The 23,972-nt window shown below is 38.8% G+C and overlaps 1 protein-coding gene across 13 annotated transcripts in view; it reads left to right on the top strand.

The window, feature by feature from the left end:
* The window catches only part of LOC112965728 (peroxisomal membrane protein PMP34), a 54,132-nt gene extending 32,215 nt beyond the window's left edge, over window positions 1–21,917 (top strand). For 8 of the 13 annotated variants that reach the window (XM_026065021.1, XM_026065018.1, XM_026065012.1 and 5 more), the window contains 10 exons: window positions 5,301–5,361; window positions 6,419–6,485; window positions 6,766–6,773; window positions 9,502–9,653; window positions 10,242–10,332; window positions 11,875–11,991; window positions 13,975–14,120; window positions 16,131–16,226; window positions 20,459–20,541; window positions 21,274–21,917. In XM_026065021.1, coding sequence (XP_025920806.1) covers window positions 5,301–5,361; window positions 6,419–6,485; window positions 6,766–6,773; window positions 9,502–9,653; window positions 10,242–10,332; window positions 11,875–11,991; window positions 13,975–14,120; window positions 16,131–16,226; window positions 20,459–20,541; window positions 21,274–21,421 — 969 coding nt within the window. In that variant the 3' untranslated portion in view covers window positions 21,422–21,917. Of the gene's footprint in view, window positions 1–49; window positions 208–5,300; window positions 5,362–6,418; window positions 6,486–6,765; window positions 6,774–9,501; window positions 9,654–10,241; window positions 10,333–11,874; window positions 11,992–13,974; window positions 14,121–16,130; window positions 16,227–16,665; window positions 16,693–20,458; window positions 20,542–21,273 lie in introns of those variants that run through there. The other 5 variants (XM_026065022.1, XM_026065019.1, XM_026065023.1 and 2 more) reach the window with 5 other exon arrangements.
* The last annotated feature ends 2,055 nt before the right edge of the window (window positions 21,918–23,972 follow it).

The raw sequence follows: 23,972 nt of genomic DNA, 5'->3' as shown, positions 1-23,972 counted from the left end.
AGGCCCACGTGACTCCGTGGAGGTGCGGGGTGGGGGTGGGAGGACACCATGGCGCGGGTGGGGGCGGCCGCCGCTAGTCTCGGTCTCTCCGCGGCCGCCGGCGCCGCCTTACAGCCGGTCCAGCTGGCGGCGGAGCCCGCGAGAGCGGGAGCGATGTCTTCCATCGCCTCGTACGAGAGTCTGGTCCACGCTGTGTCTGGCGCTGTGGTGAGCGACCGCTCAGGGCTGTGGGCTCGCGCGGCGGAACCGTTGCGGGCGGCGCGCGCGGTGGGGGGAAGGGGGCGCCCCGCGGCCGTTGGCCGTGGCGTCGTGGCGCTCGCGACGGGGCGGGGGGTTTGCCGCCGGTGTCTGGGCAGAGCTCGAGGGGCGGGCAGGCGGGCAGGGTCGCCGTGGCAGCCTGGGGGGAGACGCTGAGGAGGTCGCCGGGTCGCGCTGCGCCTTTGTCCGCAAGGTTGCCGGGGGTGCAGCCTGAAGGGCGCCTGTTTGCACGGTATCGGGCTGGTGGGTGGTTTTGGTGGGCACGTAGAGGTGGTGGGAGAAAGGTAGGGTGTGTAGGCAAGTTCAGCAGGTCAGGCCCAGCAGGGCTTGGGAGTAGTAACCTAGCTGCGGTGCATCAGGGATCCCTCCTAACTAGCTCCTGACCACTCTTTCATTGTGTGTTTTGATCCAAGCCCTTTCCTGTCACAAGGATCTGAAGCGAAGAGTTCCCGAACCTTAGTCTCAGCTCTGCCACTGATCCCGCTGGAGCATGCTTGCAAAACGCAGGTTTTGCTTGCCTCTAATTCTGGATGTGTGACTTAATAAACCTTGAGGCTGGCTCTCATCCTGAGCAGCTGAAGCTTCTTGAAAAGCCAACAGGAGCTGTGGGTGTTCTCCCTTAGAAAGTTAGCATGTGAATATCCGAAGCTGGGCATCACATTAATTATGAAAACTTAGGCCTTATGGAAGCTAGGGTAGAGGGACACCACTTCAGCTATGTAAAATAAGAATCACACTAAGCAGCAGAGTTCTTCAAGGACCGTCTTACAAATACTTAGAAGTTGTGAAKGTATTAGGCAATGGGTATAAATTATTAATTGAAATATGAAACAAGTGCAGTGCAACTAACTGAAGTTTGTATAGGTTATCTAACTAAATTTTTGGATTATTCTTGTAAATTCAGAAGCCTTGTTTAGTTTGTGTAGATTTTTTAGTATGTCCTGCCCTTGAATGAATGAGAGCTAGTTCTTTAAATAGCAAATCAGTCTTGTGCTTCCAGCAAATTAAGAGTTTTAGTCCAGTATAACCTACTGGATGATATGGAATTACAAGCAAGCTGATGCAGATCGAAGACATTACTGTTGGATTATTCCAGATTGGCTAGAACACCAAAATATATATTTGAGCAATAGCTGATCTGCTGTTCTGGCAAAACTTCTTGTTCCAATTTGAGTCCTTAAAATGACTTTTGTAGTGTCTTGTATAGGATGAAGGTCACTAATGTTGTTGAACGATAAGACTGATTCTACATTGGCCTGTCATAGAAAGTAAAAAAGATTCTTAAGATTATTTTATCTTTATCACAAATAAATTTAGGATTGTTGACTGCACTTTAAAGTGTTTTAAGTCTGTTTATTTAGGTGTCTGAAGCAATGGGAATTTTATTTCCAATTTTCAGAAATGGAACTCTCTCAAGTAACCCCAATATTAAAATGCTGATCGCTCTCGTTTTTCTGGCTTGTGCAGGAGTTACTAATACTTTCTAGTCTGTAATGTTAGTTTCTCACTCTTGTGTGTGTACAGATAGTTATAATCAGACTGTGCTTCTGATCAAAGTTTGTAGTACTATCTGAACTTATAAATCTAGCCATAAACTTAAGGCGCRTAATGAAATGGTATCTCACCTCCCTTAGCAGTGTTAAGTAAGTTAACAGAAATTACATATTGTATTTGAAGTGGTCATATCTGAGATGCAGTGGTGTTGCCGTCTAGGGAAGACTGAACACATTGGAGCTACTGGCCTTCTGTACCCATATGACTTCCACTTCCTGTCTCTAATATTCATATACAATTTAAAGCTCCAGAGCAAGGTTTTTTTTTTTTTCTAAAATGAGGATTTCTTTTTTTACTGTCTCGTGCAGGAGACTGCAAAGAGTTTTTTGTTTTAATAAAGAAGTACTGGCCCACATAGAGACTTCTGTTTGCTACTGTGATTCTGGCAAGGTTATTGAACTGGGTACTAACTGCTTTGATATTGTCTCACCATCTGTTAAATTATTATAAAACATGCTGATGAGGAGTGAGGATGTGATACAAGAGTTAAAATAAAATTAAAAAAAAAAGCCTACAAAAGCCTACAAGACTGTGCTGAGATAATGAGTCAAAAGAACATGTCTGATCACGACACCCTAATTTTCTGTTCTAATTAGGCAAAAGTTCATACGTCTTCTCGGCTACCTAGTACGGTTTGAGACTAACGAAATTAGCAGTTTTGCGAGCAACAAAAAATTGGTGCTAGATTTCCTATGGACTTAAAGAATACTTACATAATTCATTTAATATCTGCATATAACTATAAAGTAATCTTCCTTTTTCTAATACTAGAGGCATGAGAACTCTATAGGAGTGTGATGGTAATAGTAAACCTGTTTTGTTTGAGTCTGAATGTTGGTTGGTTTTTGGAAAACTAGCAAATTTTTGAACTGTAAGCTGTGGTCACACAGATGTCCTCTTGGTAGTAGAGTCACCTCAAGCCATTTGTTCTGGCTACTTACTGCCACCCCTCCATTACTACACAATAGTTGGTGTGGCCCTGTTCAGGGCCAGTTCAGGGAACTGATCTGACTGGAAAAGTATGCCAGTGAAAAAGTTATTTTTTCGGCCAGATTAGTTACCTTGTCTGCATCGTCATGTAGCTGCCCAAAACAGTTACACCACCAGAAAGGAGGAGGCAGAGATGCAAATATGATTGACCAAGAGCTGAGATTGCTTAAGCCAGTTTTTACCTGTTCTGGTGATTATTCATTAATAGTTTGCCAATTCAAATTGCTCTATCATTTTCAGTACTGATAGGAAGGTGGTAGGAAGGTAGAAAGTGGAGTTTCCCCCTTTCAACTGTATGGGTTCATGTACTTGTTCTTACATATCTGCAATCAGTAATATCAATTTGTATTCCCTACTGGTCTTAAGTGTGGTTTGATGAGGCACCTGAGCCAATCTCAAGAGTTTCTGTTGCTGGGGAAAGGGCTGATCCTGCTCATCTCTGTCCTCTTCCTTACTCCTAGCCAGGCGATCCTGTCCCCTTCTGTGTGATGCTTCTGGCACTCTTCTGACTGTGTGGTTGAGTCATTCTGTTCATGAACCCAGGAGAAAACTGACTCTGCTTTTCTGAGTTTATTTTCTTCCATTTAGCAGATGGAGGGGAAGAAGGCACAGGTTATCTTTTGTTGGCAGTAATCTGGTAGATCCATTTTCTTATTTGAGCTCAAGTGTTTGTGTGGCTGCATGGTGGACTGCATTGAGAACAGGAGTCAGCATAAATCTCACTTTGGGAGGATTGAAGTAGGGTAAACTGAGCATGTGTCAGTTCCCTCACTTGGTTATGAAGATTGGGAATGAAGCTAGGAGCAGGGGAGGGCTGGAACTTTTAATGGCTGTACAGTCTTGTGGCTGCTTCATGCATAAGTGTAACGACGGTTTGAGTTTGGTTTCAGAGTCACTGTAATCCAGCTGCCATTGGAAGGTATGTTTTGGCTCTCCCTGCCCCTTCTTTTTGTGCTGGTACTAGCCTTCTGACTGAAATTTTTCATATTTTTTTTGCAGATTTTCAGTCAGATGAAAATTAATTCTACTTGCTGTCCAGCTGTGTACACAGTTGATGCCAAGAATGAGCAGATACAGGATAGGGAGGTGGGAGAGCAGAAGCATCCCTTTTGGGTAGAGCCCAAACTAAATGGGTTAAAATGATCAGGTAATTATGGCCAAGTGTCTGCTTTCATGTGCTACCCAGTGTTACAAAAGCTGGAGAAACTCAGGTCTTGTTGAGACACCACCAACAAAATTCAAGCAAGAGTCTTATTATTGAGGAAGCACCATCTGAAAAATAATCCTCCTTTGCTGCTGGTAAAGATAGGGCCAAGCAGACTGCTTGGGAGTTGGAGCGTTTTCAAAGGCAAAGCTCACTTAAATGCCTGTCAGAATGTAGCTTTAGAAAAGCTCAAGTCAGACTGTGTTGTATGCTTTTAAACTCAGTTCTTGTGTGACTTTCTATAGCCTGGCTCTTCCCACCTTTGAAACAGTTGTATGGCTACTATTGGAAGAATGCTACAGGGGTGGGAGGAAACACCTGGGGATAGGTGGGAGTGGAGGGATGAGTCCTTCAACTTTGCTGCTGCTGGGAAAGCTGTTGGTGGAGCCATAGCTTTAGCAGACACTTCCTTAGTCTAATACTACTGTAGTGTGTTAACAAGTTTCAGCCAGGCCAGGTTCTTTTTTTGTTAGGTATTTTTTTTCCCAAAGCTGTGCAGTATTAATGCTAAAGTACAAAAGGATGATAAAGCTCAGTGGTGGAGGAAGGACATGGAATGGCTACTTGTATGGAAGATAAAGGTATTTATAAATACCTTTATTTAGTTTTGTTGAAAAAGGAAAAGCGATGCTGGCTTTTCCATTTAAAGGCTTTAATGGTTGGATTGCGCAAGAAGTAAAGAGTATAAAAATCTCGTAAGATCCAGGCCATGATTTAATTCATTATATGTAGTTCATGCTCCAGGGGGAGATCTTGGTAAGCAGTGCATAATTGGCTAAACTGGAATTTGGTACAATGCTAAATTAACTCCTGAAAACCCTACTATCAGGGTTTTTACTGAACGTAAGTGTTGTGGGGTTTGGGGTTTGGGTTTTTTTTGAARTCAAAAATTTATTATAACACAACAGTTGTATATGTTATATTCCTCCCCCCCAGCTTTTTTTTTTTTTTTAAACCAGAGATACTGAGGCTAATGTGAGGTAGTGACAGTGCAATATGTTTGTCTCTTGATTCTCACTTTATCTTCTCTCAGACTTCAAAAAACTTTCCCTTTGGGTGAAAAGCTTCTAACGGTTTTAACTTGATCTAATAATTTGCAAGTGAAAAAACTCCTTTATTGGTATGGGACCAAAAAAACACTTTGGCTTGACATTGGTATGTAATGGAGTTTATCCCCTTTTTAACTTACTCAGTCCACTAGTTTCAGGGTGAGAAATGAAGGGTTACAGGGAGTCTGGCAGACATCTGTAAAAGCAATTGATACACTATATAGCCAGTTTATTTTGTTTTTCAGGGCAGTATGACTGCAATGACTGTATTTTTTCCTTTGGATACAGCTAGGCTTAGACTTCAGGGTAAGTGTCAAACTCCAGTTTCTTTGTATGATGGTGTTTCTGTTCATCTTGGCTTGGGCACTTTTACAGGTGATTGTAGGGGGACCTCTTCTGCATGATCAAGAATCTTAATCATGTAACACTAATCATTAATTCCTAATGCCATTTTTCCAGCTGAAAGAAATTCTCCCTTTTGAAAGTATTGAGCAACCTCTTAATTAGCTGAAAAGGCTGTGTCATCTGCAGCCAGTCATGCCTTTTAAATGGTCATTTTAGACTGAAAGGAAATATAAAGGTGAGAGATTACACAGAATGACATTTGTGTGCTGTTATTCTTTTCAGCTGCTGAGAACACTTCAAACCACAGGGGTTTTATCATGAAAAACTTACTCCTGAGAATGATTTAAGGGGAAAATTCAGGAATAGAACTGGGAGTAGAAACATCTGATGTTTCCCAAACTTCAGGCTGGGCATAACCTTTGTTGTTCTAGTGCTGTATCTCCTAAACAGAAGTCACAGAATCACCAAGCATTTTAACACTGTGGCTAAAGCATTTTTAAGAACTAGAATAAGGTCATCAGCCAGGTCGTCAGGAATATGGGGGGGAGAAATTAGCACTATATTGCTGTTCAGCAGCTTTCAACACAGGAAAATGCAGCTTTTGGCTAAGGCTTAGCCATTTGTAGATAACTGTAAAAGATGGCTTTGCTTGTGGTGCTAGTCTGGAGACCAAGGAATGATTCTGAGAGGAGTGAGGCAGGTCCAGTTCTAGTCTCTTACCTAAAGTGAACCTACCTTCAGTTCGTGTCACAACTGTAAGGTTAGGAATTGGTAACTGCAGATAGCCGGGTGACCAAAAGAACCTGCTAGTTTGGGGAAGAATAAAAAGGCAAGCAGCCTTACCTAGCAAATGAAAATAAGAAGGTGCTTTCTGGAATTGCTGGAGTCTTAGGGAAGGTCTGTCCTGTGTGAAGAAGATGAAATGTACTGTTCTGGAGTATGTTCAAATAGGAAGGACAAGAATTTGCAAATGATCAGAATCGGAATAATCTAAAAGCTTGATTCCTCTGTTTTCCAGTTGATGAGAAGCGGAAGGCTAAGACAACACCAGCAGTCCTATTGGAAATAATCAAAGAAGAAGGCTTGTGAGTAGATACTAATTTTCCTCTTGTTCACATGTAGGCAAGCTCTAAAACTAATTTGAATTTGCTTTTAAAGTGGAATACTTTGCCCACATGAAATTTCTCTGTGGACAGATTTTTACTCTGAATTAAAATGTCCCCATGGAAGTGTGATATGACCTAATGAATCTTATGTGTTCATCCTTAGTTAATTTGGATTAATTTTCTTGRTCACCTTATGCAGTCAAGCTGTTTAGCTGTAACTGTGCCTCCGTTAGTGAGGTAGCTATCTATGTCTTTTCAGAAATACAGGTTCGTGTACAAGCATACCTTCATGTACCTGATAAACCAGCTTTGTCTGCCTGGATTCTTGGGTGTGTCGATTTCTGGTAACTAAGATGAAACTCTTGGGCAGCTGAGCCACTCTGAACACGAGAGTTGGGACATGCTTTCCATTTGGAAGTTTCTTCTCCTAGCCATGTGGAAGATAGCAATAAGTGACTATATGCTTATGAGATTCAAGATCTACCTAATAGTGGTTAACTTTCAGCAATGCCATGCTCTAATATTTGCCTGACAATCTGTACTGTGCTGGTCGGCAAAAAACAAGTGTACATGTGTTCTCATGGCAAGTATTTTCCTAAGTGAATCCCTGGAACTTTTAAGTAGACTAGAGCTTCCAGGCCACTAAAGCTCACAAAAGTTTAGCTTGGCCAGTAGCATTTTGCCACCTTGAACCTGAGCAATTGGCAGTTGCATGCATGAGAACATCTCAGTCCGTTAGTGCTCTCTTTTGTTCACTATTCCGTGTTATGCACCTCACATGAGGGTGGTAGGTAAACTTCAATTTGAAAAGAAAAAATTAAGAAACTAACTGAAGTGGAGAGACTGCAAAAGTGGTCRTCTTGCTTTTACTGTGAAATATAAAAGTCAGTATTTCTTGCAGGAGGGAAACGCTGTTTCCTCTGAAGGTAGAGAGAAGGCCTGGCTAAGGAATGAGCAAACTATACTAGTTTTAGAGAGCTGTCTGGAACAACAACAAAAACCCCCCAAAACACTTGTGATGTAAGATCATAAACATCTTGTTGTCATTAGCTGGTAGAGTCTTGTTCATATTACACTGTTGTGAGAGTGGTTTAAAAATGTTGCTTTTCTCATCTAGATATAAAACAAAGCAAAGAAGTTTAGCTAATGGACTTTCTCTTTTCTGTAATACTTTGTCAAACAGCTTTTCTCTCCTCCCTGCACTTTCATCCTCTTTTAGGAGATGGGAAAGGTGTTCGCTGTTGTACACTGAGTTCATCTCAAGGCTGCAGACTGTAATACAAGCTTAGGTTTTATTTGTGCACAGAAGTACTTGTATGTAGATTTCAGATGCTGACACTGACAAATTGAGTCATTAAAACAAACTTGCGCTTTTTGTCTTAGTTTCCCATTTTGTGCTGCAAGTTGGATGTTCCTTATGAAAGTCATCAGAAATAGTTCTTAATAACCGAAACAAAACCAGCAAACACAGTTAGAGGACATGGTCCACAGAGAGTGTTTTCCCCCTTCCTTTTCCAGCACAGAAGAGATAGGTGATGCATAAAATTATTCTACTTCTACTCATGTGTAACTATATGGTCAGTTAATGTGTAGTTGTAACTGTGTGGGCAAATAAGCCTATAACTTCAGAAACTGTTCTAATAACTTGGTATATTCCCAGCTACATGGGAGAGAGAAGCACTGTTGCGTCCAAGAAGAACACCTAGTGTTTGCATCGTAAGAAGAGTCAAATGCGGCTTTTACCAGCCTTGCATCTTTTATGGTCTCCTTTGGGGACCCTTATATTTTGTATATTGCCAATATTTTCATGAATACTAAAGAGCCTCCATGATTACTGCTGGTCATTGAGGACATTTCTTCCTCTCCTAACATGATGTAAGCTCTCTATCGAGCCTGTGCAGCTTCAGTGGAGGTGCATATTATTATACTTTTTGGGTATATTGTAGAACATGCTGGGGATATAGGATGGTTGTTGAGGTGTCCCTGCTTTACATATTAATCAAGCCTATTAGAGAAGGAAGCTTTGCTAGTCAGGTGCTATGAAATCATTCTTAAATCAAGACAGGTTAAGATGATACGCAAACAGAATTATTCACAACACCTAAAAGGTAAGATAGCTGTGAATCCTAAGGTTAGGCATGGGTAATTTTTTTTTTCCATCTGTGATTAATCTAGTTAAATTTAAATAGGAAAGGTCTTTTTCTCACCTAACTAGCTGATTTGCTGTAACTTTAATGCAAGGCATTTATTAGAAATTCCTTCCACCTGCATGCCTTAGGTCCAGGTTGCATCCTTTGCAGAACTCTCTTTGGGGAAGTACATTAACTCCAGTAACTAGTCTTCCATCTTTAAATTTTGCGTGGTAGTCCGGACAGATTTAATTTCTCTTCCTGAAACTAGTTTTTTGTTTCCTATTGAAAGAATAATTGTCTTTAATTCTATCCCAGCTATGCTAAGCATTGTTTTATTTCCTTAGAGATACAAGCCTCTCTTTCCTAGGGTGTTATCTTTTTGGACTGACTGGCAATTCCTTTTCTCAATATTCAAGATTCTATTCCTTGGAATATAAAATGTGTATGTTTCAGTATATGGTATTTCTGCTTTTGAAATGAACGTATCAGTCTGTTAACATATATACTTAATACATATATTCATCCCCTAGACATTGCTGGCTCTTGGTTGAGAGCAAATATGGTGGTAGTAACCACGCTGGGGTGAGTGAGCCCCAAGCATTTCAAAGTAAATATATTGTAATGTACTTTTGCGACTCCTTTTCAATAGAATTATTCCTGATTATTGTAACTACTTAACTTCTATTATGATACAGTTAGGATTTTTGTACAGTTTGTTACCATTAATGATAAAGACATGCCTACTTAGTGTTGTATGTAGTGTATAGTATTGAGTCTCTGGGGACCCCCACCAGCATGTAAAGTCAGCCAGATCACATGCGGTACTTTGCTAATCCTTACCTTGCCTTTTTCCCCTCCATTAGGCTGGCACCATATCGAGGATGGTTCCCTGTCATCTCCAGTCTTTGCTGCTCCAATTTTGTTTATTTTTATACTTTTAATAGTCTTAAAGCTCTCTGGGTCAAAGGTCAGCATTCAACCACTGGAAAAGACTTGGTTCTTGGGGTTGTTGCAGGTAATAGAATATACTAAAAATATATTTCTAATGAAATTAAGATTTTTTTTTAACTATATAATGTTCTCCTTGCTTTATGAAGTCCACTGGAGGTCATGCTTGTACCTCCACTGTATGCAGACCTTCTTCACTGATTATAGCTTTGATTTGCTTTCTGTCTCCTCATCATCTCATGATATGTTTGCATATAAACTGTTGTGAATTTTGGCACAAAACACAGTAATATTACAATGGGTTACTTTATCTTAACCTCATGTGTTCTTACCACGGTATCCAGGCATCATCTCTTAGATGTTGAACAAAAGTGACAGGGAGAGGTGATAGTTTTTTGAGGGGGGAAGAGGAGGGGGAGGGAGGGAGAGCTGCAACTTCTGAAATATTTTCATTTGGGAATATACAAACTTTTTAATGTAAGGATTCAAATGCCAGTTTTGGGACTTCTTTTTGGGTCACCTGGAAAGTAACACTTTAAGTTTGTAGATGTATGCAAGTACGGGGGAAGTATGCTTGCTTTTTTTTTTATCCCTTCCTTTCTGTGGATGCAACAACAGCTTCTTAAGGGATAATGATACTAGTGTTTTTTTCTAGCACATTCAATGTAAGAAATTACCACTTTGTGCCTGTGTTTGCTGCTGCTGTTCTGCCGGAACAATTACTCGTGTGGCCACACTGAAACCAGGTTATTGGAGCTTTAAAAAAAAAAACCTTAAAAAAAAGCCTGTGGTTTATTTTGGGAGGGGTTGTTTGGTTCTWKCTAGTTTTTTTTGTTTGTTTGTTTTACTTTCAGTGTAGGCTCAATTGATGGGCAAGTAGTTGGGGGAAAGTAAGAAGGGACTTCTTAAGTTGGCTTTATCATGGGGGAAACTTTTATATAATTGTATTCTAGAACAAAAGCTACAGGAATTTGGCTAATAGCATGTCAGTTAAAAGACTAGCTCTTATTCAACATGATATTAAATCAGTTGTTTATATGCTTGTCATGGAATAATAATTCAGTTCTAGTGTGAACTGAAAAATTTCATGCTAGGTGTTCGCTGTTTCTCCTTACCCATTTCTTATTCCTCCTACTGGTGGAAGACTGTTCTCTTGCTGAGCTTTCTGATCTGGACAGATTAGATAAATACCAAAAAAATACCCTTTTCCATTCTGGAAAATGAAGTTGTGTGACTTCTCCTTTAACTGAGTCTGAGTGAAGGATGACAAGTAGATTGTGCTCTAGCCTTGTGGGCTGAATTGGTCCATAATATTATCACCTTGATTCTAGTCAAAAGAGATTAGTGGCTTGCCTTTTCTGGTACTTGATTTTTTTCAAAACTTTTTTCTGAGTGCTGAGTACAATCCTTATGAAGGATACAGAAATATAGTTGAGTTTATTTTCTCCTTTTCCGAGCACCCTTGCCCCACTTAAACAGGCACAATGTAGATAGTAATATCTGAAATTTCACCTTTTTCAGTTTTACTATTCTTGATAGTGATGTAGTGTGTTCATCTCAATCTAATGGAACAATCCGGTCTGTCGCTCTACTGGTGGGACCAGTGTAATGGCAATTACTAATTTTTGTGATGCAAAAATATCTGCAAGAATAAGATCAGAAGCTTGTTTTTAGATAGGTGTCTTTGAGCCTTACTTCAAACATTTGCAGGTTACTGTGTTTTCCACCTTAATTGTCACTTAGTATCTCTCTAAAAACTAGGTGTTTTCATTCTTCTGGCTGTGTAGGAGATCTGTTCTGGTAGTCAAACTACATGCATTTATCTGTTTTAATCTCTCCTCATAAAATAATCCTTTTACCCTTCTCATCATTCTTGTGTGTTTTCTTCTGAAAGAAGGCAGGCTACAAGTTGTAGGGCATGAGCGTGTAGAGTATCTTTGGTTCTAGAATGATGTAGAATGCAGCAAAGTAACAAGCTCACCTAAGATTCTTTCCACACGTTTACATTTGGTGGATTTTTTTTTAACGCTTTGGGAAGGAATAGCAGAAATGTCTTCCTATTGCATGCAATCTGCTGGCAGCTAGTTCATGCTGGGGTGGTAGGGGGATGCCTGAAGTAGCTTATTACCAATTATCAGTTTACGTTTGCTGTATGCTGTTATTTTTCTTCTCCCTCTTCCTAATAGAAATTTCTGTAGTGTGTGGATTATGATAAAAGTGGATACAAAAACATTTGAAACCTTGTGGATCTTAACGATTTTCTTTTCTTTGTGCTGTGTTTTCATTAGGTGTAGTAAATGTACTCTTGACCACTCCTCTGTGGGTAGTGAACACACGTCTGAAGCTGCAAGGAGCAAAATTTAGAAATGAAGACATTGTACCAACCAATTATAAAGGCATAGTAGGTAAGCACCTGTTGTTGTCTTTAGCCAAATAAAAGTTCATGAAATGAAATACCGTTTTGATGACTCTGAAGATCAAAGAGATTTATTCATGTAATAGACTTCAGTCTGGATTCTTTATGCTTCCCTGTCTCTTTGCAGTCATGCTTTGAAAAAGGAGCTGTACTGTCCTATTCACATGTTCAGTTCTTCGATTGTTTTTTGAGATTGACAGGAAATCTGATTTTGCCACCCCTGATAGTAATTAAGAGTTTGTAGTATGCACACCTGTAACCCAAAGACCTTTTGCAAAGGCATGTGTCTACTCACACAAATCCTGGCATAGTATAATCCTGGAATGTGGTAACTGGAAGTCTAACTTTGGACTGACAGTTTGCAAATTAAAACTTTACTCATTTTAGTCTCTTGACCACCCACTCTTTCAAGATGTCTTCCTTTTAAATTAAAAAAAAAAGTTTCTGTGTTGTTTACTTCCGTGGGTATCATAGAGTAAATATTCTGCTAGCAGTATAAGATGGGAGGCAATTTTTAAATGCCTCTTGAGAATTCTAGCGTATACCTATGCCAAGGCATCATCCCAAAGCCTGCTTTCTCCTGGCACAGTGTGGTCCTGTAGCCCTCACTTGCCTTTTGGAAATTGCAAAAGAATGATTCCAGAATCCCCTTTTTGTTGGGGGAGGGATGTTTTTGCATGAATTCTTTCATGCAATATAGACAGTTAAGCCTGTCAAGTCTATTCCTCCAGTGGCTTTTTGTTAAATCAGACAGCTGATTCTTCTTCAGGAATCCTGTAGCTTTCCTTCTGGCAACTGAATACTAACTAAGGTAAGTTTACTCTTGTAGAATTCAGCAATTTCCCAGTCTTTTCCTAGACCTGTGCACTGTTAAACAGGCAGAGTAGTTCTCTAGGAGTCAGGTGATCCTCCTGTAAGGCCAGTGCTAGTTTAGAGAACTCTTTCTTTAAAAGCAACTTCTGAAATCAGCTTTCAGGTCAGAGAACTTGATAAAGTGGTTCTCCTGTCTGTCCCCCATCTTACAAAGGAGAAGGAAGAATATATGTTACCTTTCTCAAGGTTTGCTCTAGTAGTGGGTGAAAAAAATACTTATCATATGGAGCAATTCCAAGATTTCTGATTTTAAATCTTCTAATTTAAACAAAAGCCCAGCAGAGGCTTTCATGTAACACTAATTCATAGGAACACTTCTTCTGTTGAGTACTTGTGCTTCGTCATTCCTTAGATCTTTAGTGACATACTTGTGGAGCTTCCAGTTGGTAGCTGGCGCTGCTATCTCTGCTGTCCATAAAGGGAACACATCAATCTCTTGTAAAGTCCCTGTAACAAATGCTGCAGTGCTCTTGTTTGAAAAATCACTGTCTCCTAAAAATCACTGTCTCCTGAAAATCCTGAATGCTAGGGGACAGGGATGAATTGATCACTTAAGTTTTCTGGTGGTTTGCTTCCTGACAAGTACATTTCAAGCTTGTATCACTAGAAATGTATAGAATGTTTAAAAACAATTTAAGTGAAAGTAACTCATACTTAGTGAGAGTTTAGGTGTCTCTTTCGTCCCTTGATTCTGGTGGTAGCAGAGCTTGACAGAAGAAGCGTTCTCAGTCAGCTCCCAGGAAGGAGGAATAGGGTATTGAGTTTGATTTGCCTTCAGTTTGGCCTGTGGTTTTGAAGAGGGCTTAGAGGATGAGTATTGAAGCTAAGCTTTTAYGAAAAAGAGCGCGACATATGCACAAGGGATAAACTTTAGTTACATTAATGGTGGTGTGAACAGGAACCTGCTCTGTCACTATTTTTCCATTAACTTCTTGATTAGAATGGAAGATAAAAGTGTATATCACATAAGACTGCAGAGCCTAAAGGTGTTTTTTATACACTCTGAATATCAGCCTTTACAATGTAACTTTTCCCATCTTCTGTAGTCAGAATGTTACTCAAAACTTTAATGTTTTTTTTTTCTCATTTTTCTTCTCAGATGCCTTTCATCAGATAATACGAGATGAAGGAGTCTTAGCTTTATGGAATGGTACTTTCCCCTCCTTGCTGCTGGTCTTCAATCCTGCCATACAGTTCATGTTTTATGAAGGCTTTAAACGGAAGCTTTTGAAAAAGCAGCTGCAAGTGAGTAGGTTTTGAGGACAGATGATGGACAATCCTCTGTTATAAGACAGGTTCTTTGACATCTGTTACTTCAGCAAATTCAAAAGTATGGTTTTGGTTTATTTTTTGAAGATTATTTTTGAGTTGATATATCTTTTTAAAAGATAAGTAATCATGATGTCAAGTGAGGCACGAATCTTTCGTGTCCCTAGGTAAGTTATTCCCGTGATGAATTTCTTTTCCTGTAAAAATTAATCTGCACCTCTTATCTAGTCCACATTTCTTTAGCCATAGTTTTCAGTTCTTGATTTAAATTTGAGATTTCAGTTCTAACAATCTCTTTTATAACTAGGTATTTACAGACTGTTTTGAGGTCACCTCTTAACCTTCTCTCCAGTAAATCAAGTATATTGAGCTTCTGAAGTCTCACGGATTTGTTCTAGACCCTGTTGTTATAATAACACTTTTTCCTGAAACCCCCAATTTTTCTATATCCTTTTTCCTAGGATGGGCATTAGAATTGAACATAGCATTGCAGTCATGATCTTCCCCAGTTCTGTAAAACAGAGGTAGAATTACTTCTCCATTGCCACTTGGTGGTTGCCCTCCCTTCCCCTCCTCCTCATCTTTTTTTTTTTCTGTATTAGATAAAGCGTTTCACCTGAACTGATGTTCATTTTATGTTCTAGCAAAATAAAAAGCATTTGTGGTGTTGCATTTTAGGATAATGTAATAACATATGTTTAAGCTGCAATGCTTTGTTGTTAATTTGTGATCTTAGATGTATTTGGCTATGTTAAAATATGAGGTCCTATGAATATTTTACCAAGCCATCCTGTTTTTTTTCAAGACATAGCAAAAATATTTTTAAATCAGATATTGCATCATGATTACGGATGGGGTTGTTTACCATCTTTAGTCAATACTGCAACTGTAGCACTCGATTTGTGTGTGATGAATCTATCCAGTTACATTATGGACAATGTATCTTTTGAGTGGCTAGCTTCCCTTTTCAATCTCTGCATTTTTAATTGCCTGTTGGCACTATTCCACATTCCCATATTTCATTTCTTATGTTACTTTTAAATAACTTGCTACTACTTTAAGTTGGGGTATGTTTTATCTATGGGAAGGGGAGGGGGAGAGCACATTTTCCCTTACAACTGTCTTTCCATAGCTTGCTTTATTTTGGCCACTGTTTTTCTTCTCATTTAACTTTCTCCTGATGGTCAAGTATGGCAGGTTGACCTCCATAAGACTTGCATGTGTGTGTGTATTTCTGATTGGAATTGACRTATTTTGTGAATTTGGAGTGTATTTTGATATGGACATCTACTAATTTTCACTGATTAATTCATATTATCTGTTAGACTGAAATACAGTGTTATAACCTAAGTTGATTACAATTTGTTTGATGCATCATGGAACATTTTGGGTTTTGGGGGTGAAGATGGGGTTCTAACAAGAGTGCTTAACTAATAGAGGATGAGATTTTTAGCCTGTGTCAAGACTAAAATTCTGCAGGATAACATAGTGCTTTTATCTCAGGGTTACAGAATGATGTTTAAGGAGTCTTTTTGGTCTACGTAACGGTTCCAGCAAGAGCATTTCATGTGACTTGTTAGTTTAAACATTGCAAAATCTGAAATACTTATGGACTGATGATATGTTTAATGCAATTTCCCTTTTGTTTTATCCACTTGCAGTGCTTTAAATTGATGTAGTTATGTAGCTTTATCTTCACTATGTTTCAGTAACCTAGTTATAGTGAACAAGTGAGAAATGCAAAAGCTTGTGAGCAGGCAGAAGTTACAAATAACCTTTAGTTGTGGTAAAGTGAGCTAGAGAGCTGGACTGTAATATTAACTCTTAAAAGAAGAGCCAGAGAATCTGCAAAATTTTTATGCCTAAGATGCTTAGATACCCGATACCCCAGTAGCAGGTACTAGTACAGAATACTCTAACACTCATATAGGTAACTGGCTGATTTAGTGCTATGTGGAAGTAATGTTTTCATTTTATACTCAACAGCTCACATCTTTGGATGCTTTTGTCATTGGTGCAATAGCCAAAGCAGTTGCCACCACACTCACTTATCCTCTGCAGACAGTACAGTCGATTCTGCGGGTAAGTATTCGTTCCATATCAAGGTAACTACATCTGACTTGTTCTGTAAAATGCGTGGCCTGTTCACATGCCTTGTTTTTCTTGAAGTAATGAACCCCTCTTTTTTGGGAGCCCTTTTGAGCAATGCAGGTCATGGGCAAGGACACCTTTTTCCTCTGATGCCATACTGAGGGATCGTGGTTAAACTTGAAAGAAACGTGCACAACTAATATCAATTAGCTTGTAGGATTGACAGTATAATGCATCAGTACAGTGTCTCCCAAAAGCTGATGGCACCATATTATTTAAGGCCTTGCAAAAATGTAGGTTCAATTCTTTGAATATAAGTGGAGAATGTGTCAAATGGGAAATGAAAATTAAATCCTCTAAGCCCAGTTTGTTTCTGGATGACCTGCGGTAAATCCAAAAAAATTCTATTCATAAGTTTTGTTTTATTCAGATGACTGCCTGACCTCATCAGTAGCCAGAATGTGATTCATCAGGGGAGGCTGAGCTCCCTCATAAATAATGTGTTCAACCACTTGCCCAGCTGTGTACACTAATTGTAGTGGTAATGGTAACACTTGCATTTATTCTCACTTGCAATTTGTACCTATGCTTGGTAATGCTGCTATTGACACAGTGTGTCAGCAGAGTTGTAATATTGGAACAAAACCAAGTGGTTCTGTGGCGAAAAGAACCCTGACCTTAATTACTGTGCTTTTTAATCTACTTTTTATAGATTGTTTCTTGTTGATTTAGTAACCATTAAAACGTTAATAAATGTTTCCACATGAAACATAATGCTATTTTTTCTAAATAAGGAGAAGCTCTAATTGAGCATATACTGTAAAGCCATTATATATGTTTTAGAACTTGTGTAAATTTGGAGAATTAATTGAATATATAGACAGCAAGCTCTCCATCCTAAGGTATCAATTTGCAGGCTTATCTAATAGGGATTTTTGTTGTTGTTCATCTGGATTAAATTGATTTTCATGCAAATTTTGCAGTTCTTTTTGTTTTCCTTCCCTCTAATTTGGATGTGGATTAAATATATTTTGATTTTTTTCATAGCCTGTAAAAAGATAGTTTGAGTGCTATATTTCAAACCAACAGGAATTGAATGTATTTTTTATTACTGTGTTTGCTACTACTCTAGAAAGATGCTTGGTAAAACTTTTGCACAGCTTTTATGCAGAGGGAACTTCTGTTCCTTTTTACTTCACCACACTGCTGGTGCAGAAAATGACATCTGCACTATAGAAATTAAGTTTTACAGCAGTTATTTTTCAGAAATTTTCCTAACTTTCAATTATCAGCTGATCCAGTGCCCTCTCATTGCCTGTCTTAACCCATGTGATTCTGTGTTAACAGCCTGGACCTGTCTCAGCAGTTAAACTGGTGATACAGGCTTTTATTACTGAAGTGACAGGTACAGAAACACATACTAAGCAATTTTACATTGTTTCGATCAGTTGTAACATCAGTCTGTTTTTAATTTGTGATGTGTTTTCTGCTGATATGAGGATGAACTAGAAGGAAAGTGGAGTGCTCTATTTCAACTTGAGCGTTGCACAGCAGTACAGTTCTGGTGGGCCAAAATCCATATGTCCAACCCTCACTTTCTTCCATGGTTGCTACAGAAATAGTTCCAATCTTGTGACTATCACTTCATTTTTTGCTTTTTTTTTTTCCCCCTTTGGCTTTTAAACAAAATTCTTCATTCCTCTTGCTGACAGTATCATTTCTTAAGGCAAGGCAGCTCTGGTAAGTTGTGCTGCTAACCTGATGTACAAACTTTTCCTCCAGCTGCTGCTGCTTACTGCTCACCTCAGTGTAAGTCATCTAGTTCACTACTGTCTGGCCTAAGCAGTAATGGGCTGCCTTTCTGTTAGAGCACAGGCTAACCATCAGTGTCCTCCTGGTGGTGGTGGGTTTCTTCTCACAGTGGCCCATTGTGAAACTGTGCCTGGTACACTACTTCTCCGTGCCAGTCCTTTCCTACCCTGTGGTCATGGGGTATACAAGAACCTTATCTCTAGTTCTGCAGTTACTAGGGGTTACTTCTTCCCTTTCGCTCTATAAAAGAAGTAACAAGCAGAAACCCTGAAAGTTTCTGGTGAGAACAGCACAAACATGCATGTGGGACTTCCAGCATATCTAATATCTGTGCTATCCAGTTCAAGTTTGCACTACGTTATGGTGTATTTTCTGATCTAAAGCTTGCACTGTTAAATTTGATGAAGTGTTTATCACTCACACTGTGATGTTCMAAAAAAAAAAAGTTAATAAAGGTTTAGTATTTTCAAAAATAAGATTCTGTACAAAGTATACTTCATACAGTTTATAGAGTCATTGGGTTTTTTTGAAACAATGTTAACAGCCTTACTCACAAACTAATACAGTACAACCTTTGCACAATTCGTGAAAACTTATATATCAAAATTAAGTTGTAGCCTCAAAGTAAAGGACTTTCTTTTTTTTCCTTAAACCCTTAGAAACTTGTTTGAAAGTTATTAGGATTCTTCCTAATAAAGTCTCTACACCTTTGTTTGCCACTTATTAGCAAAGCTCTTTTCCTGGCTTCCATATAAGGAGTAGTTATCCTGTGTAATGGATAGTGCTAAGCAGCTTCGAGCCATACCATCAGGTATGCCTGTCTCCTTTTCGGTCATTAAAAATACATGCCACTGCAGTTATTTATTTTGCAGTGAAACAGCTTCTTTAGCCTACGTGTCAGAAAGCAGTGAATAAATGGAATCTCCCACTGGAGAAATGGCAATACTGTTAGTGTTCTTAGTGCTTGTGGAAGCAAAAGTTCTCTTTAAAACTCAAGCCTCTTTTCTTTAATGTAAAGAATCCTGGGCTCATTGGGAAATCTTCCACACTAATCAATGAAGTATTGATGTCCCAGGGAGAAATAACCTTTTCTTCTTTGATGAACCTTTGTTCACAGTACAACAGAATAGTCTGATGGGTAGAGAAGAGAGAAGGAAATACCTGATGCTGGTGTAGTTTGGAAATCTCTGGGTAACCTGGACATTGTAACTTGGAACCTAGTTAGCATTTTTTTGGGGGTGCATCTGAGTCTTTGACAATAATCTCTATTATTGATTTATCAATGTCAAATCACTTCGTTACTGATGGGAAACTGATGGTCTGTGAGCTTCTAGAGAGTGATATTGCAAGCCTTCTCCTAAAGAAGGSAGCTTTGCCACAGTGTTCTGTTGCTGCTGTTTTCATTTGAGTTAAGACATTTAGCAAAGTGACCTGTGTCATCTTGGTGTTTTCTTGTAATTTTTGGACTTCCTAAATCTACTCTCACATTCTACCTATTGTCAATGGTAGTTTCTTAAACCTAAGAAGCAGCAGTTGCCTGAATAAATTCTGGGAGAAATTCATCCACAAGCAGTTACTTGATTTCATCTTTCTTTTTGACACAGCAGCATAATACAGACTCCAAAAGCTATTTGGCTATGTCATTATAAATACAAGTGTGGCAACCTTGCATATTAATAATTTATATTTACCGTTTGCTGACAGTGCTACTGACCTGTGTCAGATAAGAGTATCAATGGATGCCAAAAAAGGAATCGCTGAAATTGCTAGTTTAACCCCAAGACTTAGAATTAGAGCAGCAGCTCTACTTAAAAACAGTTTGGGGACATGTAAACRCACTGAGTAAAAGAAAGTATGATTTAGGCCAGCTGGGTAGATGAAACAATTTTGGATTCATCCACAAGAGTTTCACATGTAAATATATTCCTCAAAAACCATTGCTGGGCAGGTAAATTTTGGTTTCACCTATGCAATCTCAAAGAAATAATGGTTTTCAGATATATGAGGCTTTGAGTCTCTGTTGAATGAAAGCTGCACAAGCCAGAAAACTTGTTCTGAATTTTATATCCCTATTAAGACTCTGCAGGTCTGGTAGTCGGAGAATCCTGAAAACTTTTCTTCTAGAGCAACCAAAAGAGAGCAAGCATGGCTCTGTGTAACATTTTCTTATAATCCATCTTAAAACCAAAGCAAATTATTTATAGTAAATAATGTTTTAATGGTTGATGCATAAGGTTCAGTAAAATGTAGTGTAAGCTTTGACTGCACTTCTTCACTGATGAATAGTACAACCTGGAAGATACTAAAATAGGTTTAGGATAGGCTCTCCAAATTTCACCCATATATTGGGGTCTCTGTGTAGTAACATGGGGAAATAGTACCAACTAATTGCTATTTCTTCCTTTTTTCAGTTTGGACGGCACAGATTGAACCCAGAAAACCGGACTCTAGGTAGTCTTAAAAATGTTCTGTACCTTCTTCAACAGAGAGTGAGGTGAACTTTTTATTTTTTCTAACATGATATAAAAGACTGAGTATTATTAATACATTGAAAACATTGCTGAATCTAACTCTTGTGTCTTTTTGCCCTCCATTCCCTCTCTCCCATATTAACCATTTGAYTCGGCCTGTCTTTTGTACTATATTGTAGAATAAGTACACAAAACCAAGTAATTGCTCGTTCATATCTGTATGCTAATTGGTATCAAGGATATCTACAGATACCAGTTCATTCTCCTCTGACCTTGAAAAGAAGTTGTTTCTTGCACAAAAGACTTACCTTCTGCAGAATTTTCTCTTTAGTAATATTACTAAGGGCTGTAAGATTCTTTTTATTGTCTCATTAGTTTAACTTTTGGTTTTAATTGTTTGTTGACTAGTAGTTAATGGAGATCACTGCTTTTTTAGGGAGCTGGCTGTTTAACTTTTATGTAATGAGTATCAACTCAGTTTATTACAAACTCATGTTTGCATTGCAATTTGTTTTCTGTCACTTTCTGCACAGACACCAAAAATGGGATGTTACAATGTCTCTCCTATTCTTCACTGCCAAATATAGAATATTTTGGTCAGGCAAAGTGTGCAGGAAGTTTGCTGTACTGATGAGTATGTTCAGAGGACAAAAGGGGAGTTAGGTTCCTGAAGTATCAATTTGAGTACTTCTTTCTAGTGTTCTTGTTTACTTGCAGGAAGCTCTTTACACTTGTCAATTTTGTTTTCTTTTTAGGCGTTTTGGATTAATGGGACTCTACAAAGGCCTTGAAGCAAAGCTCCTGCAGACAGTTCTTACTGCTGCACTTATGTTTCTAGTGTATGAGAAACTGACTGCTGCAACCTTCACAGTCATGGGATTAAAGCATTCACGCAGGCATTGAAAAGGGAACCTATGCCAAAGAATGAGTATGGAAGGAATATATGGGGTCTAGAGAGGCACATTCCATTTCTGAGACCAGTCTGGGTAACACAGAGTCCTCACTTTCTCTTTATTTCTCTTCTTTTGTAGCCACCCCCATCTCATCCATTATTTGGAGAAATTTGAAGTAAATTTTATGGGACTTGTTGCTGTCCCTTTGGGGATAGCTCATTCCCTCCTTTTCTGGGGATTTGCTGTGTTAAGAAGCAAAATGGAAACCTTATTTAAGCACTTGAAGTGAAATTTTTACTACTATATGATTTAGTTGACATTCTTGGTAAAAATGGATACCTCTCACTATCCTTAACTTTCTTGTTTTCCCTCAAACTGTCCTCAACTGTTCTTCTATGTTTACCTTCAATCAACAGCTGTCAGGGACTTGGTTTCATGTAATTCTCCTTGCAAGGTGTTTATGTCACTTGATTTTGGTTCATTAAAATAATTCATAAAGAACAAGATTCTTGACATAGTTTTCATTTAACTTCCAATATATTTGGGATGATATGATATCTTTCTCTGCCACAAAAATACCTGGTGGTGAGATTTCTGAACTGCTAGAATGTATGTTACTAGTGACTGGGCTTGCTGCCTTCTTGACTCTGCCTAGCAAATTTTGAGTCCACATACTGGGCTGCTAGGAGGAACATAACCTCTTGCTCTGATAGACTACCTCAGTACRTTATCTGGGAAATTCTTGCTTAAAATATCATTATGGAGATGCTGAAAGGCTGTTAGCTTTACTCAAGTGCAAAGTAGTTCTGATGCCATTTTAGTTGAAATCTATGTGGCTGCTAGATGTTTGAATTCAGTGTCTCATATTTTGGTCTGTATGGCATGAAGGAGCAATTTTTTTTTTTTCTGGCTGCTATACCTGTAAGAGGAAAGTAAATACTTGTTATCTAGCTGAAAAATGCTCTCCTATCAGCCAGTGTGGTTTCAAAGGAATAAAACATTACCTGACATCTTTGCAAAAGAACCAAATACAGTAAAACTGCAGAGTGGAGTGCTGACCCTTGCTGTGTCTTTGTTATTCTTAGACACTGGGTAGGGAAATTTTGTGTTAAACTCTCTGCTCAGCTCTCCTGACCAATTGTACTAATTAAACAGTTTCATAATGGGAGGAAGGCAAAAGTGACTGAAGGTGGGAGTATATATAAACTCTTTAGTAATATATTATATAAAACAAGATACGTCCTTGTGCACATGATATTTGAAACTTCATTGCTTCTGCTTTTTGCAGTATTGATTTAGACAGACTGAATCAGCTAAAAAGCTGCTTAACCACAGATGACTGAGCAAAATCAAAGACAGTTGAGGAATTGTTCAGTCATTTGTTCAATCAACAGGCAAAAGTTCGTGTTTCAGGTGGTACCTTCACCGAACTTTTTCTCATGTGTGGTTTGAATTGATGATGAAATTCAGAATTAGAATTGCTAAAATCATTTCAGACTTCAAAGGAGTATGTGAATATCTTTGAGATTAAAAAAGCATAATTTAACAAAGAAAACAAAATATGTAAAGCAGTATTTCTAATCTTTGTACTTAACAGTTGCAGGTCACCAATGGTAGAAAAATACAGTGTCCAGAAGTAGAACCRTAATAAAATGCCAAGATAAAATATCAGTTCCTGATGTCCCACCTGTGAAGCAAATGTGCTAACTTTAGGTGTTGTTATTATAATGTCATGGCTCTGCTTATCTGGCTCTGTAATTATGTCATTTCACTGAAAATTTAGCTAGAGGAGAACAGTTGAACATTTACATGACAAACAGCACAGAACATTCAAGCATTGGTTTTGACAGGTAGGGCTGCTAATCAATGCAGTTCTGGCATTCAGAGCTGCAGACACAGAGTATGATGCACTGTGGCACAGGAAGCTCTAGCCACAAGCACTTGCAATGAAACCCTCAATTGTGGGATTACTGTTGCTAGCGCACTGCATTTCCATTGTGTGCCCGGTACATAACTGCATGTTCCAGCCAAAAAATCATGTTAATTCACTGTTGGAGAACCTTACAGAAGATATTTTAATCTCGAAGTGAAAAAAATGACTTTTTTCTTTTATACTGTTTTTGAGGGGAGGAAAAAGGGAGTGATTGCCACAAAGGAAGTAGTAGAAGAGGTCCTCTGTCTTAGCCAAGTTCCATCATGGATCTATCCTTGACTCAGTTTAGGAGATTTAAATTTAATCTCCATCCTCGTCCTCCCTTCCTTTTGGCTCAAGTTAGGAGACCCCTATGTCATCTTAGTGCTATCTGAGGCACTTACCTGAGGAGCCACTTTCCTACATGGAATCTGTGATGTCGGGGATGAATTTTGTTCCTGCTTGTATACTAGAACTTGCCTCTCATGAGTATGTTAATTGTTTGCCTGGTAAATAATATTGGGATTGTGTTGAATAAATTTTAGCTTCTTTAATATTATTCAAAAGTTGCAACCTGGAAGGACCAGTACCCCATATCCTGCTAGTTCTTACAGGCCATTTCTCTATGGACCAGTAGTAAGCCTCAGAT

The sequence above is a fragment of the Apteryx rowi genome, unplaced genomic scaffold (genome assembly GCF_003343035.1).
Source record: "Apteryx rowi isolate R43461 unplaced genomic scaffold, aptRow1 scaffold_223, whole genome shotgun sequence".
Taxonomy (NCBI): domain Eukaryota; kingdom Metazoa; phylum Chordata; class Aves; order Apterygiformes; family Apterygidae; genus Apteryx; species Apteryx rowi.
The sequence above is the reverse complement of the archived record's forward strand: the minus strand, read 5'-3'. Positions and strand labels throughout refer to the sequence as shown.